This window comes from Balaenoptera acutorostrata, chromosome 21, assembly GCF_949987535.1.
Source record: "Balaenoptera acutorostrata chromosome 21, mBalAcu1.1, whole genome shotgun sequence".
Taxonomy (NCBI): domain Eukaryota; kingdom Metazoa; phylum Chordata; class Mammalia; order Artiodactyla; family Balaenopteridae; genus Balaenoptera; species Balaenoptera acutorostrata.
In genome coordinates this window covers 7,195,658-7,214,741 of record NC_080084.1, presented here as the reverse complement: position 1 = coordinate 7,214,741, position 19,084 = coordinate 7,195,658, and the positions used below count along the sequence as shown (strand labels likewise).

Below are 19,084 nucleotides of genomic sequence, written 5' to 3'. Positions count from 1 at the left end.
ACAAGGTCCAGTGGGATGACCTAATGCTACAGGGGAAATGGACTTTGCAATTATAGTTTTCCAAATGGTCTGAACTTGGTCTTGCTGCTGACATCATCTGAATGGTTACAAGGCCTCCAAAGACTGCCCCAAGGACTAAATGTCTGATCTTATATCTGAAACCAGACATAGGTAGTCTTGGCCAGGATGTCCTTTACGGATGCCACGGCTGAGGGCAGGAAGCCAGAGAGAGGGCGCTCCATCCCCCATGAGTCCTTATGCTCCACTCGAACTAGCCTTGCTGCTCTGGGTTATCTTGTGATTCTGCCTGGAGTGTCGGGGTACAAAACAAGGATTTTAGGGACTGGTCACAGTGAGAAAGATGACATGCAAACAAGGCCTAAACATCTGGGAAGTTCATTGGTTCTCTCTTTGGTCCTCAGGAGTCAGCAGAGCCACTCCACAGCTCAACTCTCCTGTGACCCCTACTGTTTACTGCGGCAGGCTTTCTGCTCTCGCCCCCAAATGGGAAAAGTGGATAGATAAGTAATTTCTTATTTACATGCACTTCTCCTAAGATTTAAATTGCTTTCCTGCTAGTATTTCCTGACATCTGAAGCCTGTGCGAAATACACAACATATGGGAACTATTTCCATCTGGCGCAACAGAAAATAAGAATCTGCCTATATTGTAATTAGCTTCTAGACTTAACATGTTTAGGTCTGATCCACGATTGCATTTGTTGATTTTTTTTTTTTTCTTTCACTTTTGGGTCATGGAGTTTTAAAAAAATACAGTGGTTATAAAGATGACTAAAGTTCAGCCTACAGCTTCCTGTTTGGAAGACACGGAGACAGGGTGCGGTGTTTTGCAACAGTTATAATTCTAGATTCTCACTGCCCTTAAAAGTAACTAGAGGGAAAGGGTTTTCTTTTTTTAGAAACTTACAGCTTCTTTAGCAGCAGTGATGGATCCTTTAGGTAATGAAATAGGCTTTGATGTAGCTGGCGGCAGCTGTATCAGTTCTTCATCCTTAAACATCAGAGCTGAGAGTTGGGTTACTGACTTACAGCAAAAGGTATATTGGATCTACAGTCACCCTGCCATGACCACCAGGAGCTTGAAACAGCTACTTCACATCTGGCACTGGACTCAACAGGCAAAATCTGGAACCTAAATACATAGAGCCAGATGTTGGACTTTCTTAGAAACAGATCAAGCAGTACCAAAAAAAAATCCGTATTAAAGAACACCACTGTATTGAAATTCAGTTTCATTCAGGCGGTGAAAAATAAGAGAAATTAACTTGTTATTTTCACTTAAAGCAAATAAAAAGTAATTGTCTAACCTTAGTTCCCTTCACTTGAAGTGCTAAACCCACCACCTTCTCTTTAGATTCAGAGGAAGTGGGTGATCCCACGGGAATATCCATCTTGGGAGCCTAGGGAGAGAAATGTTTTATATAAGCTAAGCCTTCTGTTCTTCCTGAAACTCAGAAGCACTTCTACCGTAGTCAGTACTTTCCAGCACAGTTTGCTTTCCACTAAATCCCTGACTTCCTTTATGAGTAACATATGAAGTACATGTCCCTGAAATAGCAACTTAGTATTATTTATCTTTTGAGTTTTGAGCACCCTAGATACAAAAGTTGCACTCTAATTAGATTCTGATTCTTAAAATCCTGTTATTAACAAGCTACTGATTTGCCAATTCTGATCCTGTTCTAACTCTCAAAAAAGAAAAAAAACCACAAAAGTTGCCATTTCTCATTTACCCATCAGTTTCTAATAGCATTGATATAACTTAGTCAAAAGTGACATCTTTATCATTTTTGGTGTCTAATAATAAGTGATAAACTTGTCTGACTTATTCAAATGGTAGGTGCTGGCTAATAGATGCCCCTGCAACACCAGGAAAATGGAGGGAGGGAGTGGTATTTTAGAAGAGCTAGCTAATCTGTCTTCAACAATTATATTAATTAGATTTGAAAAGTAAATATATCACTGCTTTTTGGAAGTAAGTAATTTCTTAAGGTACTTTGGAGAGAAAAGGGCTACGTATATCCAAAACTATAGTATATTCAGTTTGATGTCTCTCAATTCTCTACTGAACCTAGTATGCTACTTGTTTTCATTTTGTATATATGGAGAATAGAAGTTTAAAAGCATGGATTTAAAAAAACAACAACAAGAAAATGCCTAGGAGCCTGTCCTTAATTCTTAGGTCTTTATTAACCATTCCAGAAAGCAACATGTGGATCAAGAGTTTATGCTCCTCTAGAATAATTCTGAAACTCAAATTTAGCTCTAAGACATTTTGCTACTCCAAAATTTCTTTGCTACTGAAGGGCAGTCTAAAAATGACAAATAGGGCTTCCCTGGTGGCGCAGTGGTTGAGAATCTGCCTGCCAATGCAGGGGACACGGGTTCAAGGCCTGGTCCGGGAAGATCCCACATGCCGCGGAGCAACTGGGCCCGTGAGCCACAGTTACTGAGCCTGTGCGTCTCTGGAGCCTGTGCTCCGCAACAAGAGAGGCCGCGATAGTGAGAGGGCTGCGCACCGCGATGAAGAGTGGCCCCCGCTTGCCGCAACTAGAGAAAGCCCACGCACAGAAACGAAGACCCAACACAGCCATAAATAAATAAATAAATAAATAAATTTAAAAAAAAAATAAAAATAAAAAATAAAAAAATAAAAATGACAAATAGCTGGTCTGTCTCAGAGAAAATGTAAGAACCCAGCAGCCTATTAGAACATGGTTTATGTTCCAGAATTGCTCCTAGTCTCCCCTAGAATCCTTCTGGACAAAGCCCAAATCCAGATTAGTCTCTGGAAATATGGAAAGGGAAAGTAAGATGGTGTTTCCTGAAGTACATTATTATTATTTATTTTTTATTTTTTTGGCTGTCCTCCACAAGCTTTATTGAAGATTAGGATCCTTACGTGTTAGTTTTATTCTTCAAGTATCACTTGAGCACATCCAAAGCATACTGAAATATGATTAGGCCCTACCTCTTCCAAGACCCTCATCTCACTTCCCTTTCAGAAGTCACATTTATGAATCAGATCCAAAACTACTGAAGTACATTTTTCATGCTAGACGTTGTATCATTTTTGTTGGCTTGCCCAAAGAGTCAATAGCATAACTAAGGTTTAAAATGACTGGTCCTCACTCCAAAGTACTTACCTCAATCTGCTCAGTCACATGTGCAGCGTCTTCCATCATTGATGCATGTTCTGAGTCAGACATGAAGCCACAAAGTAGGGAAGCGAGAGGCCCTTTCTGATGGACCCAGAGCAAGATGGGCCAGTCCTGGGTTCTTCAGGTAAACACCAGGAGAAAAAAAGACTGCTGAGTTAAAGGCAATAAAAAAATGATTAAGGAAAAGAGTTGAAGGAAGACAAAAAAATTGTTTATATTCTAGATTGGCCATTCACTACTTAAGAAGTAATAGAAATCTGGGGACTTCCCTGGTGGTCCAGTGGTTAAGACTCCCCCTTCCAGTGAAGGGGGCTGTGGGTTCAATCCCTGGTCAGGGAGCTGAGATCCCACACGGCCTCACAGCCAAAAAAACAAAACATAAAACAGAAACAATATTGTAACAAATTCAATAAAGACTTTCAAAATGGTCCACATCAAAAAAAACCCTTAAAACAATTAATAGGAATCTGGACAAATGAAATAGACATGAAAGAACAGGAACCATTCAGTCTCGAGAAAGAATGGTGGAAAAAAAAAAAAACCCTAAAAAGACTAGATACTTAAGGAGAAAGAATAAACCGGACTCCTAATAAGACTCCTAAATCAAATAAGACTCCTAAAGATAGTAACAGCTACATAGCTAGACGTGGATTGAGTGATTTTCATTTTTTAAAGGAATTTTTAAAAGATTTTTAAAGCCACTTGGGCCAAATTCCAAGATATGCCAAAAGAAATGCCTACTCTGACTGTAAGGGGAAATGGAGGTTTGCGGAGAGGCCCCAGTCATGGGGTCCAGATTCCCCACCGACCCAGGACGTACCTCCCCACTGAGTGGTATCTCAATTGGCTTTGGCTTCACGTCTATCAGGTAGAAGGTTCGGGACAGAAGCAAAAGAGAAGGAGAGACATTCTCCTTCAGGTGGAGGTCCTGCCACTGGAGAATGAGGGGAGGATGAAACATGACAATCACAGGACGTGAGAGCTGGACCCACGGTCATCTACTCTTCCCTGGTTTTACAGCCTCCCAGGCGCACGCTGAGTACTAAGGGCAGAACAAGGACAGGGACATGTCTCCTGGCTTCTGCACCGGTGCTTGGGCCCTGCAGCCCCTCACTCTCAGAGTCTGAGAAGGAGGTTCAGTTAAACTCTCAAACCAGTTGTGGATCAAAGTAGCTAAGTATCTTCTCTTCAGTATGAAGTAGATAATGGGAAAGAATACATCAGCCTCATTCATAACCAAAGAAATTAACATTAGAATGAGACGTAAGTTTTCAAGTACCAAATGGCCAAACTTTAAATGTATATATGTATATGTATGTGTATATAGATAGATATAATACATGCACAAGAGACAAAATTCAAAAGGTAAATAAAATCTAATCAATAAAAATAAGCCTGCCTTCTACCCTATTCTCTAGCTACCCTATTTCCCTCCCTGGAAGCAACCACTGATACCAGTTCCTGATACAATATTCCAGAGATATTCTGTGCATATAAAATAGATATTTATATGTTTATCTTTACACCAAGGGTGACATATACACACTGTTTTGTCCTTTGCTTTCTGAAATATCTTGGAAATTGATTCATACCAGATGATGTAGAGCTGCCGCCTTTTTTTTTAATATTACTTTATTTATTTATTTATTTATTTTTATTTTATGGCTGTGTTGGGTCTTTGTTTCTGTGCGAGGGTCTTCTCTAGTTGCGGCAAGTGGGGGCCACTCTTCATCGCGGTGCGCGGGCCTCTCACCATTGTGGCCTCTTGTTGCGGAGCACAGGCTCCAGACGCGCAGGCTCAGCAATTGTGGCTCACGGGCCCAGTTGCTCCGCGGCATGTGGGATCTTCCCAGACCAGGGCTCGAACCCGTGTCCCCGGCATTGGCAGGCAGATTTCCAACCACTGCGCCATCAGGGAAGCCCCAAGCTGCCGCCTTTTTAAACATCTGTAAAGGAGTCCATTGTACAGAAATGCCATAATTTGATTATTCTACGGTTTTCCATCTTTTGCTATCTTAAATGGTGCTACAGTGGATAACCTTGTAGATATATCATTTTGCACATGTGCAAGAATATAGGATAAATTCCTAGAAGTGAAATTTCTAGGGCAAAGTAAATGCATTTTTAAAATTTGAAAGCTATTGCCAAACCTCCATGGAGGATTTTACCAGCAATGCATGAGTGCCTCTCTCCTCACATCCTGTCCAACACGGTGTGTCACCAGACTCTGACCTTTCCCAACGTAACAGGTGAATGTGGAATCTCAGTTTTTTGTATGTTTGTTTGTTTGTTTTTGGCTGCACCGTGCGGCTTGTGGGATCTTAGTTCCCCGACTAGTGATTAAACCCTGGCCCTCAGCAGTGAAAGTGTGGAGTGCTAACCACTGGACCACCAGGGAATTCCCAAATTACACAGTTTTAATTTATCTTTTTATGAAGTTAAGATGTTTCCTAGGTTTACCACTTTTAGCTTTTCCTTTCTGTGAAATGTCAGCCGTATCCTAGCATAGGATTTTTGGAATAACAATACAGAGTGCTGAATATTGTATGGTTGGATTAGTATTCTCACCCCCTTGAAGTGTACTGTAAAATGATACATCCTTTCAAGAAAGCAATTTGACAGTATGAAGTCACTTAATACTCTATGTTCAGGAAATAGATGATGTTTAAGTACCTCTTGACAACATGCTCACCTTCCAGCCGGAGCAGGTCCGACATGGAAAAGGAAATAGCTACCTGACGGGGTTCAAAGTCACAACAGTGGCGCCTATTGCAGATAAATTGTGTACACTCCATAGCGCTTTATACAGTTACGGGAATGAGGATTGTAATAGGAGTTATTCCTTTGCTGTAAAGCATTGACACTCAGTTAAAATCTGTTATTTGAGGGGAAATCTGTTACAAAGCTAACACTTGACCCTGGTTTGGGGCACACACTGGGAAAGCAACCCCAGCTGAGCCACCGGCAAGGTGGCTGCAGATGGATTCACACGGATGACAGGCCTTCTATCAGAGCTTTTGCCCAGGCCCTTACAGTACCCAGAGGAGGTACAATTCCAAGGTGGTCCCAAGATTTCCAGTCCCTCGCGTACCCACACCTTCTCCCAGTTATTCAATTAAACGCTCATCTAGGTGCTGCCATGAAGGGATTTTGCAGATATAATTCAAGTCCCAAGTCAGCTGACCTTCAAATAGGAAGATTATCCAGGTAGGTCTTACCTAATCACGTGAGACCTTAAATCTGCTGCTAGACGTCATGTGAGAAGTTCACGCAGGTGGAGGGGCCTCCGGGGCTGAGAGTAGCCTGGGGTTGGGAGCCAGTGAGGAAACAGGGACCTCACTCCACAGCTGCAGGGAACTAAATTCAGCCAACAAACTGAATGAGCTTGGAAGTGTGGAGTCTCCCACACAGCCTCCAGAAAGGAGAACAGCCTGCACTTCTGACCTGCAGAACCGTGAGCCTATAATGGGTGCTGCTTTGAGCCCCTACATTGTGGTGGTTGGTTAGCAGCAACAGAGAACTCTTTAATAGAGTACCTACCGCGTCTCTGTCAAAAATAAATACAGGGGGGGCTTCCCTGGTGGTGCAGTGGTTGAGAGTCCGCCTGCCAATGCAGGGGACACGGGTTCGAGCCCTGGTCTGGGAAGATCCCACATGCCACGGAGCAACTGGGCCCGTGAGCCACAACTACTGAGCCTGCACGTCTGGAGCCTGTGCTCCGCAATAAGAGAGGCCACGATAGTGAGAGGCCTGCGCACCGCGATGAAGAGTGGCCCCCGCTCGCCGCAACTAGAGAAAGCCCTCGCACAGAAACGAAGACCCAACACAACCAAAAATAAATAAATAAATAAATAAATTTATTAAAAATAAATAAATAAATAAATAAATAAATAAATAAATACAGGGCTTCCCTGGTGACGCAGTGGTTAAGAACCGCCTGCCAATGCAGGGGACACGGGTTCGAGCCCTGGTCCAGGAAGATCCCACATGCCGCGGAGCAACTAAGCCCGTGCGCCACAACTGCTGAGCCTGCGCTCTAGAGCCTGAGAGCCACAACTACTGAGCCTGCCTGCCACAACTACTGAAGCCCGCGCGCCTAGAGCCCGTGCTCCGCCACAAGAGAAGCCACCGCAATGAGAAGCCCATGCACTGCAACGAAGACCCAACGCAGTCAAAAATTAATTAATTTTAAAAATAAATTAATTAATTTTAAAAATTAATTAATTAATCCAGCTTCTTCAGCCGCCAACGGCTCAACTAAACAAGGCAAATTAGGTAAGATGGCAAAGCAGAAATCACAAAACGAGGCCTGCAGATGGCAGGGGAGAGAGTTCCGGGGAAGAGGGTCCAGTAAAGCTGCTACTTTTGCCTCTGTAAGCTGCTGCTTCAGCTGCTCCACAGTGAGACCCAGTGAGCGCATCCCCCGGGCCCTGCAGGCCGCTTGCAGCTCTGACACGCTCAGAGCACTCACCCCTTCCTTGGCAATCACCTGAAACAAATGTAAGGAACGGTATTGGATCCTTTGGTTCCAATTTTACCTAATTCCAACAAATCGGGGGGAAACGCAGAATCTGCCGCTTTCCCACTTTGTCCCCTGCGCTGACTGCTGCAAAGGCCAGGCACTTAATAAAGAAAGGTGACCTCGAGGTGCAGCGGTTGACATGAAGGGAATCCCGCCAACAGGTATTAATAATATCAGAGAAGTTGACAGAACTCCTCAACTGTCTGTCCCCAAGGGAATTCTTTCCCCTCTTGCGTTGCCTTTCGCCTGGTTGTGACAGCTCTACTCCACTTCCCTTTCGCAGCAGCTTTAAGACTCATAGAAAAATATTCCCCTTGAAAAGCTTTCAATGTACCATTTGTTGCACGTCCCGGTGGTGGTCCTCCCCTACCCCAGGAACGGCCCCAACTCCCTGGTCTGCAAAACTCCCTCAGTAAACAACTTAACACAGTTTCTGCTTGGTATGACCCCAAACTGTGGTACTTCTGGGACCAGTATTGTTTTTTCCAAAGTTCTAAAAGCAACCACTAAACATCTAAATGGGGCCGATGGGATCCTGCCTTCACAGTTCTGGGAATCCTGCTCCCTCAGGCAGAATGCTTTTAAAGCAGCTGATTCAGATTCAAGAAACATTCTTCCCACTTTTTAAGGACTCTAATTAGTAGTTATAGGCCAAATGGTGCCCTTTTCTTCCAGAAGATGTCGAGGTCCTGCCTTCCCTCCCTGCATCATCCTTTGCCACCCCTTCTTACCAGGCCGGCTCACCCAGCTCCGTGGGGAGAAGCAGAGGGGAGGTACAGGGGGTCGAGCACTGTCCTTGGCAGTGGAATCTACTGTTCTCTGGGATCTACTGTGTTGCTGTGCCTTCCCAGCAGACCCTCGCTGCTTTAGTCCCAGCTAAGACATCCGAACTACTAACTGCTTACAAGGGGCTTCTAAAGAATACGACAGACAACTCCTAAAGTGAGTAATCAAGGTTCAGGTTGTCAGTGGTTGTTTAAATCAGTGGTCCCCAACCTCTTTGGCACCAGACCAGTTTCGTGGAAGACAACTTGTCCACGGAGGCGGGGGTGGCCGGCTGAGGAGGGGATGATTCAGATGATAATAAGAGCGATGGGGGGCGCAGCAGATGAAGCTTTGCTCTCTCACCCGCCGCTCACCTCCTGCTGTGCGGCCCGGTTCCTAACAGGCCACAGGCCGGTACTGGTCCGTGGCCCGGGGGTTGGGGACCCTGGTTTAAACCACTCATTCTGCCAGAACCAGCCCCTGAGCAGACCTAACAGAAGACACTGCACTTTGTCACAAAGCCACCCTAAGACAGTCCCCAAGGCCTGGCTAGTTCCCTACAGCTGTAGTTCAGCTCTGACTTCATCATCTGCTTTTATAGACTTCAGCTTCATCAGGAGCTGGAAGCGGAGCAGATTGTTGGTTCCGAAGGACTGCAGTTCCAGCAGTTTGCAGAGGGCCACCAGCTGAGATCGATCGAGGTGCTCCAGGGTCAGCTCATCCTCAAAGAGTTTGGAAAAGCGAACTATCTCCTTTGTGCTGGGCTTGTGGCCTGTCTGGACCTAGGTAGTGGGACGAAGGGGCTGATTAAAACGTGCTTCCTACTTAACTGAATCTTCCCTGTAGACTATTTGAAAGACGCCAAAGCATTTATGGATTGTGTCTTCTGTCTGGAAGTGGATGTGGGCCCTGTGTTACAAAGGGGAGTTAAAAAAAAAAAATCTGTGGGAAGTCAGCCTAAATCAACTGAAAAATTAGGAGCAGTTCAGAAGTTTGAGTCTCATTCTCCTGTTCTTTCCAAGAAGTTATCAACATCTTCAACACACTGATGGCTTTAAGATAGGTTTTTCTGCAAACTCCCATAAATGTTTGCAATATTGTATCTCTGTAACTTAGATATTTGCAAATTCAGAGATTATAAACAAGTTGGAAGCTCCATGATGATATGTTGTCTGGTTTTATATAAAAGACGGACACCTGTTTGATGTAGGCTGAGAACTGGGTGGAGGCGTCCCCCAGCTGTGCCCCGTTCCTCCTTGCCATGTCTGCGATCGTTTCTTGAAGGAATTCTGCTAGTTCCAACTTTGCAGCCATTTTCTTTTTCTGTTTTTCTTCCTTCATAATAGAAGAGGAAAAAGTTAATCAAAGTTAATTCTTCGTGATTACAACTTGGTAGATAAAGGTGAGAGAAAAATAACTGTGGCTTTGTTGTCGGTCATCCCTATTTCATGTATGAATATTATTTTCAGACCTACCTGAAGGCGCTTTGTGATAACCAGAGCAAATTAAAAAGTAGCCTTGATTTGCAGCTTGTCTCCTTAATCTTACCTTTTATTTTTCATTGATACAATGATCATAAATATTTGATAGATCCAAAATGTCCCCTCAATGGAAGCCTTTGTCACTATTTAGAATAGATACATACTGTTTCTTAACCTGGTGCAAGGCATCTAGGCCGTTGGTCAAGTCAACCCCTAGTGTGAGTGGCCCCAGATTTTGCTTGGGCCACAAACTAAAGAAAACTAGGAAATTAACTCTATGCTAAAGTAGCTTACAGGTTAAGAAGAAAACAGAAAGAATCAATTATATGACAATGAGTTAAGTGCTATAACGGATATGAACAAAGCACTATATAAAAGAGAATTAAATGTATACTCTTAAGACACTATGTTGACCAGTATTTCTAAATCCTCATTCATTATCACAGATGCAGTGTGGTAGTATTTTCAAAATAACCATGATCAGGGTGGGTAGAGAGGAACAGGAATATATGTGTGTGTGTGTGTGTGTGTGTGTGTGTGTGTGTAGTATATATATATACACATACACACATATATATATTATGTGTGTATATATATATATATATATATACATTTCCGCCTTAAGTGGCCCAAGAGATTCTAATGACCAGCCAATCACAGCAATCATTGATTTTCTTAGAAAGATCTTAAAAGAATCAGCCCCCCAAAATTACACAATGGCAATACCATCATTAAAACCCATTTAGCCATCCATTTCATTCATCTGTATCCATCCATCCATTTATTTATTGAGCATCCACTGTGTGCTAGGTGCTGGGATAAAATGAGCAAAAACAAATAAGAATTCCTTCCCTCATGGAACTTCTAGTCTAATGGGAGAGACAACCATTACTGACTAATGATAATCCAGTAATTCCACAAATTAATGTAAAAGCATACCAGATAGGTACCATGAAAGAGAAGCGCATGATCCTGTGACCTGGTGTGAGTAGAAAGCTGGCACACTCACGCTCACTCTCGTGTGCTCCCCCTCTGTTCATGGAACAAAGCAAAGAAGACAGTATTTTCTAAGACTGTGGCCATGATGTGTATATATGTATGTCTGGGGAATGAGCAGTGCTGAGGAAGGAGGAATATTTAGATAAATCACTTCCTCATTCCCCCCATCTTCCTGCATTCACTAATGCCTTCCTTGGAATCCTATGGTATTAATTCTAGATCCTGTTTACTTTAAATGTAAGTAAACTAAACCACTGCCAGGCAGTTAAATATTGCAGTTTGATTCTACCCCTTAAATCAGTCTCAAATCTTATCTTCTTTTTTTTTTAAGAAATTCTATTTTATTTATTATTATTATTATTATATTTTATTTATTTATTTATTTACTTTGGCTGCGCCTGGTCTTCGTTGCGGCACCCGGGATCTTCGTTGCAGCATGCATGTGGGACCTAGTTCCCTGACCAGGGATAGAACCCAGGCCCCCTGCATTGGGAGCGTGGAGTCTTACCCACTAGACCACCAGGGAAGTCCCTCAAATCTATCTTCAAGTTTTTACTCCTGATGCAACTTTCATAATTCCGGCTTTTTCATCTCTCTCTTGTGCTGCTGCAATAACATTCCGGCTGATTTTCCTCACTTGGCTCTGCCCTCTTTAATCCTTCCTGCCAGCAACTTGTTTTTCTAAAATACAGCTCTAATCATTGTTGATTAGATTATTTAGATTGATCTAAAATAGAGATTACTGTTTTTCTCACCCCCTGCTTACATACACCTTCCATTACTCACTACTGTCAAAGTCTAAATCCCTTAGGGTGGTAGATGCTTTCCAACCTGACCCCAACACATCACATTTGTCTCATTTTCTCCCATCCATCCCCTTGTACTCCCTGCTCCAACCACAAAGAATCAGTCAGTGGTCTCTGATTGGCATACTCTTTTACACTGTTAAGCCATCTTAAGTGCTATTCCTTCTATCCAGAGTGCCTTTCAAACAGTGTGGTAGAATTCTACTACTCTTAAAGTCTCAGGTCCACGGTCACCTCTTCCGTGAAGCATTTCCTGGTCTGCTTTAAAAGTTGCCCTCTTTGTCCTCTGCTAGCGTTGTGTCCACGCCTTCATCCATCTGTCTGGGAGAATGGCACAGATGGAGAGGATGCAGGGGCTGCCTCGGTTGTCCAGCCCTTCACCTTGACAGTGACCATCAAAGGAGGACACCCTCTTCCCAGGGACTACTCACAAGCACTAAATGGTCTGTTTGGCTGAATAAAATCATGCCTACTGTTCAACTAGTCACTGCAGTAACAGGTGATTTTTGTTTCCTTTATTTTTTAATGGTAAAAAGTTAAAATCGAGTGGAGAAGGGATAGTTTTTTTCAGCAAATGATGCTAGAAAAACTGGATATCCACAGGCCAAAAAAAAAAAAAAAATCTTGACACTCATGTGACACCTGTCACCAAAATTAACTCAAAATGTAAAACTCAAAACAATAAAACTCCTAGAAGAAAACACAGGAGAAAAATATAGGTGACCTTGGGTTTGGCAGTGAGTTTTTAGATACAACACCAAAAGCATGATCCAGGAAAGAAAAAAATTGATAAGTTGTACTTCATTAAAATTAAAAAGATTTGCTCTGAAAAAGACACAGTTATGACTGGGAGAAAATATGTGCAAAACACATATCTGATAAAGAACTTGTACCCAAAATATACTAAGAACCCTTAAAACTCAACAAAAAGAAAACACCCCAATTAAAAAGTGGGCAAAAGATTTGAACAGACACCTCCCCAAAGAAGATACACAGATGGCAAATAAGCATGTGAAAAGATGCTCAATGTCATGTGTTATTAGAGAATTGCAAATTAAAATAACAATGAGATACCACTACACACCAATGAGAATAACTAATAGTCAAAGCACTGACAGGACTAAATGCTGATGAAGCCACAGGAACTTTCATTGCTTGCTGGTGGGAATGCAAAACGGTACAGCTACTCTAGAAGACAGCTTGTCTATTTCTCTTGAAACTAAACATAGCCTTACCATACAATCCAACAATTGCTCTCCTAGGTATTTACCCAGATGAATTGAAAGCCTGTGTCCACACAAAAACCTGCACATGGGGCTTCCCTGGTGGCGCAGTGGTTAAGAATCCACCTGCCAATGCAGGGGACATGGGTTTGATCCCTGGCCCGGGAAGATCCCACATGCCACGGAGCAACTAAGCCCGTGCGCCATAGCTACTGAGCCTGCGCTCTAGAGCCCGCGAGCCACAGCTACTGAGCCTACGTGCCGCAACTACCGAAGACTGCGTGCCTAGAGCCCGGGCTCCGCAACAAGAGAAGCCACTGCAATGAGAAGCCCGCGCACCGCAATGAAGAGTAGCCCCCACTCGCCACAGCTAGAGAAAGCCGGCGCGCAGCAACGAAGAGCCAACACAGCCAAAAGTAAATAAATAAAATAAATAAATCTATAAAAAAAAAACCTGCACATGAGTATTTACAACAGCTTTACTGATAATTGCCAAAAACTGGAAGCAACTAAGATGTCTTTCAAATAGATGAATGGATAAATGGTAGTACATCCGTATGATGGAATATTATGCAGTGTTAGAAAGAAATGAGCCAGGAAAAGACATGGAGGAACCTTAAATGCATCTTCTAAATGAAAGAAGGCAGTCTGAGAAAGTTACACACTGTATGATTCCAACTACATGACATTTTGGAAAAAGCAGAACTATAGAGAGAGTAAAAAGATCAGTGATTGCCCCGGGTTAGGAGGAGAGGGAAGAGGGACCAAAAGGTGGAGCACAGGGGATTTTTAGGGCAGGGAAACTATTCTGTATGATACTGTGATAGCGGATACATGACATTACCTTTTTTTCCAAAACCCATCGAACTATACGACACAAAGAGTGGACCCTAATGTAAAGTATGAGATTTAATTAATACTGATGTATAGATATTGGTCCTTCGATTGTACCAAGTGTACCACACAAATGCAAGATGCTAATAATGGGGGAAATAACAGGGGGGAGGGAGGTATCTGGGGACCCTCTGTACTTTCTGCTCAATTTTTCTGTAAACCTAAAAACTGCTCTAAAAAACAAAATCTATTAATTTTTTTAAAAGTTTAAAATCCTACATACCTTTTTGGATTCACTTTCAAAAGTTGATGGCAACATCTCTGGGAAGAGTTTCAGAAACGCTGGCAATAAGAATTCCATGAAGGAGACAGTGATGAACACCATAAATGGAAGCAGGCGGAATAAATCAGCACACGTTCTCAACAGCTAAAGAATCAAATGCATATGCAAATAGTCATTATTTTAGGACACGCCAAAAACAAAAACAAAAGCCTGCCTTGGTTCTTAAAGTGTTAAAAAACCCAAGACAGATTTTCTGCAGCTGTTTATAAAATGGAAAGGCCAGATTTTCCTCTGTACCATAGCTCTGAAGTAATATTTATGGGATATCTTCAGTGAAATCTATGACAATCAAAACATGTTATTGGTGTCTCTGAGCTTTCATCTAAGTTAGGGGTCTGTACTTTAATAACATGGTATCTGTTAAAATTGCTTTTTCAAATGCGTATACTTAATATATTAACAGCAGTTTCTACTCCAGATGCACAGATCAAACTTGAAGGCTCTCAACTCCTTGGAGAAATTAGAAAACACAATTATAACCATTCCATGGACAAATATACACAAATTTTAAGGACCCTGCCTAAAGTTGTACAGCAAGTCAGTTGCAGACAAGTAAGAAATTCTGGTTCTCACCGTGAGTTACTATTCCTACTCTGGGATTTTTAAGATGAACTTGAAGTGGAACTTAAAAGTTGGTTCCAAGGGCTTCCCTGGTGGCGCAGTGGTTAAGAATCTGTCTGCTAATGCAGGGGACACGGGTTCGAGCCCTGGTCTGGGAAGATCCCACATGCCACGGAGCAGCTGGGCCCGTGAGCCACAGCTACTGAGCCTGCGCGTCTGGAGCCTGTGCCCCGCGACGGGAGGGGCCGCGATAGAGAAAGGCCCGCGCACCGCGATGAAGAGCGGTCCCCGCACCGCGATGAAGAGTGGCCCCCGCTTGCCGCAACTGGAGAAAGCCCTCGCACGAACCGAAGACCCAACACAGTCAAAAATAAATAAATAAATAAATAAATAAATAAGAAAATCCTTTAAAAAAAAAAAAAAAAAAAAAAGTTGGTTCCAAATAGTTCATTTTAACTTTCCATTTTCTTTCGCAAATATGACTCTTGCCCTACCCTTCGTCTCTCTCGTCTGTTCAGCACCTGTCCATGCAACAGCCTCCAAACCATTCTGGCAGCAACTTTGGTGTCAATCCAAAGCAAATAGAATCCATTGTGATAATATTTAAGTTCATCCATAATTATTTGCCTATAAGATCGCTTTTCTTCCTTAATCTTCGCTCCAGTTTCTTCTGTTGGCTGAGGGCTTGGCACCTGTGGCTTCTTTGCGGTTTGCTCCAGCTGAGGTTTACCCGGGACCTCCTGCAGCCAGCAAGCAGATGTGTGCAGCTTTTGTATTACTCTAGTCCTTAAGTGAAGTACTTTATTGCCTGTCTGAGTAGGATAGGAGTACTTCTTGCTGCCATAGTTCTTCATATATGTTTTATTTAAATGGGAATCTGGTAAGTGAAGAAATGCAAATGATGGGGAGTAAGAAGAGCTGGTGGGATGGACACAATGGCTAGGGAATCTGGAATAAAGAGCAACATCCTCTGAGTTGAGCACATACTATTACAAGAAAAAAAATTAAAGAAATAGATATTTTATCTGGTAAAAATAGAACAATCGTTTTTAAGCCTGCATTTTAAAAGTAGATTATGTTCATGAATGAATGAAATGTAACTGTTTAGCCCAGTTGAAGGATAGTATGCTTTATGGGTGAATGATATACTCTAAGAGAAATATTAATAAGTTAATTCCTAAGGATAATTGCCGTATTACAAGTTAGAAACTCTGTGACTATTGATTTAAAAAGCAAATGTTCTTTTACCCCGGGTTATGTTTGAAAGTTTTGTCTCTATTATTATAAAACAGGTGGAACACTTGTGTCTTTAGCTACTCTACTGATGATAGGAATATTGTTTGAACGAGACATTTCATGGTCCCTGTGGGGATAAACCAATCACACAATACTGCTTTGTCTATGCAGTGCCCAGGGACTCCATCAAATGAGAGGGACTTACTACTGAAATGCCCTTCACCTAAGATTCCTAAAGAATGTTAGGAATAAGAGTTAGAATTGGGCTCCCCATACAGATGGACTGGTTTGCAGGGCAGAAATAGAGACACAGATGTAGAGAACAAACGTATGGACACCAAGGGGGGAAAGTGGCAGGCGGCAGGTGGTGGTGGGATGAATTGGGAGATTGGGATTGACATATATACACTAATATGTATAAAATAGATAACTAATAAGAACCTGCTGTATAAAAAAATAAATAAAATTCAAAACAAAACAGGAATTGGGCTCCCCAGCCAGGGATCTCTACATTCTAGTTTTGTGACAACTCACAATCTTCAGCTAAACTGACACATCAGATTGTTTGAAAGTAAAAATAAGACCCATCTAGGCAAAGACAACTTCTGGCAAAGAGACTTCTTTTGGCAAAGAGATGGCTTTTTCCATTCTTTCAGACTATTTTTGAAGCATGCCAAGTATAGCACTTTTTGAATGGCCAAAAGGGAAAATGTACAACATATCTGACACACAGTAAGTTCTCAGTGAATATTCTCTGGAACAAATAAGTGATAACAGACCTTACTGGGGCAGGTATATATGCCCTAGGATTGGCTTGTTTACCAGCAGTTTTACTCCTTTTTACATCTAAGGGCCTCATTACAGAGGTGTCACTCTAAAGCCATTACATCTTGTATCTTACCTGTTCCCACACTTCTACAAAATTACTCAGCCTGAGTTCTAAAGCATATAGAAAATCTAGGGTAAGTTTAAATATATTAAAATGTCAGCTTTCTAAAAACCAACACAATTAAAACCAACAAAGCTTTAATTGTGTACTAAGCCTATCCTTTTACATGTATCTTTTCCAACTAGAAGAATAAAGTTTATATAAATATTGGGGGGTGGAATTCCAAGGCTTACCTTGCTCGGGCAATAGCTAAGACTGTTTTATAACTGTAGAAGGCCATATTTGTGTTTGTCTCAACAAGTCAACATAGGGACCTAGACAGAAGGAGTAGGTAAACAATTCAGTACTTTAGAGACACATCAGGGCTTCCCAGGTGGTGCAGTGGTTAAGAATCCGCCTGCCAATGCAGGGGACATGGGTTCGAGCCCTGGTCCGGGAAGATCCCACATGCCGCGGAACAACTAAGCCCGTGCACCACAACTACTGAGCCTGCGTGCCACAACTACTGAAGCCCGCGGGCCTAGAGCCCATGCTCCACAACAAGAAGCCACTGCAATAAGAAGCCCGCACACTGCAACAAAGAATAGCCCTGGCTCGCGGCAACCATAGAAAGCCACCAGGCAGCAAGGAAGACCCAATGCAGCCAAAGGAAAAAGAAAAAAATCAATTATACAGATATCAGGATTTAAGTGTTTTTAACTATTGCAAGGGTAGAAAATTTGCATATTCTATTCAAGGTGTAAAATTTCCTTCAAGTGCATTTCCAACAATCACGAATAATATTTTCTTAGCCCTGGATTTGAGAATGGTTATTTGAGATCCCAACAAATAGAAATGATCTCAAATACGATGATGTTCATGATGGTGATATGGTCTTCAAAGACATTTTGATTTCTGGTCAACAGTACTGAGTAATTTACTTGAACGGTTGCCAAGTAGTTAAGAAATCAAGACAAACTTATTTGTAGCCTAAAATTACAGGTAGACAGTAAATATTCTGGATTTGTTTTCAATTAGCTTTTTTCCATACTTGGAAAAGCTGCTGCCAACATTTAAAGACTGAAAGTACTCACTCAGCAATGAAAATATGCATGGAACCTACTAATAATTAAAGTGGAGGTAAACGGGTTTCCTATGCTAGTGATTCTCCAAAGAGCCCAAACTGAGCTTTAAACCTTTAAATAAGCTTTACCAAAATTTGTCTGCATCCTACGGCGCTCTTCAGCCAACGGCAGCAAGAGCCTTAGTATCTCGCAGTGTCAACTCTGCTTTCCTGAAGCTGGGAAAGGAGTAGCAATCCCTCCGGTACGGAAACCTCAACCACAGACCTGACATTTTGAGCAAGAATTCAAATGATACTTCGGAACATCTGCACCCAGACCAATGGCGGGTGGTCCCCTGCTGGAGGAAGGCCAGACCCGATCGGGCAGTTAATCTGCTCTCGGGCCGCGGGCACTAGCCGCCTGGACTGTGGGCAACCACTTCCCAGGAGTGCCCGACCGTGACCGGGGCGGGGCGGGGCCAGGCGGCGAGCGGGGCGGAGCCAGGCGGCGAGCCCCGCCTGCGCTTCTGCGCCGCCACGCCCGCTCGCCCGGGCCCCAGGCTCCCCCGGTTACCTTTGCCTCAGATTCTCGACGTCACGGGGGCAAAACGCGCTCTCGGCCTCCCCAGCCGGTGACTTTTGTGCGCGTTGTGTGTTGCTGGACTGTGTTTGCTGTGCTGGGGTCCCGGGGGGGCGGGGGCGGGGTCTTTGGGTGTTTTTTGGAGCGGGCGTGTTGCAGGCACGGGGACCAAGACCCTTGGCTATCCAAGTTTATGGAAGGAAGGCGAGAAGAATCGGGACACAGGGTACGGAAAAGAAATGAGGAAGCCAAGCATGGAAAGAGGGGGGATGGAGGCTGAGCCCCAAAGTTGGGGTGCGGGCGGGGGGCCGAGGTCAGGGGCTGAGGAGAGCGCGGGGTGGGGCCTCGAAGCTGTCTGGAAATCTGGGCGCTGATGGGAGGAGCAGGATGCGGAGGGAGCGGGCTCCGGAGGAAAACAGGCAGGCGCGGCCCACCAAGTAACAGCCTGAGGACTTGGCCCGCCCACCCCTACTTCCTATGACAGGCTCCCCGGAACGGCTGCCTCAGTCCTCCAGCGCCTTCCCAATTTCCCTCCTCCCACAGCTCCCCCAGCTAGAAGGGCCAGAAGCCAAATCTCTATGGCTCCACCTCTTTCCTCAGCCATTACGTCACTCTGAGTGA

At 43.3% G+C, this 19,084-nt stretch overlaps 1 protein-coding gene across 2 annotated transcripts; it reads right to left on the bottom strand.

Annotated features, from left to right (window-relative positions):
- Positions 1–850: 850 nt before the first annotated feature.
- LETM2 (leucine zipper and EF-hand containing transmembrane protein 2) lies at positions 851–17,121 on the bottom strand. 2 transcript variants are annotated; one of them, XM_007178407.3, is made up of 9 exons: positions 17,075–17,121; positions 15,211–15,664; positions 14,096–14,239; positions 9,667–9,804; positions 9,051–9,251; positions 7,552–7,671; positions 4,003–4,116; positions 1,329–1,421; positions 851–1,012 (listed from the first exon to the last, which is right to left on the bottom strand). In XM_007178407.3, exons 1-9 carry the CDS (start codon positions 17,119–17,121, stop codon positions 917–919), a joined length of 1,407 nt encoding a protein of 468 aa, XP_007178469.2. In that variant the 3' UTR covers positions 851–916. The 2 variants fall into 2 exon arrangements, with proteins under 2 accessions (XP_007178469.2, XP_028021305.2); XM_028165504.2 differs by lacking the exon at positions 14,096–14,239.
- Between the last annotated feature and the right edge of the window lie 1,963 nt (positions 17,122–19,084).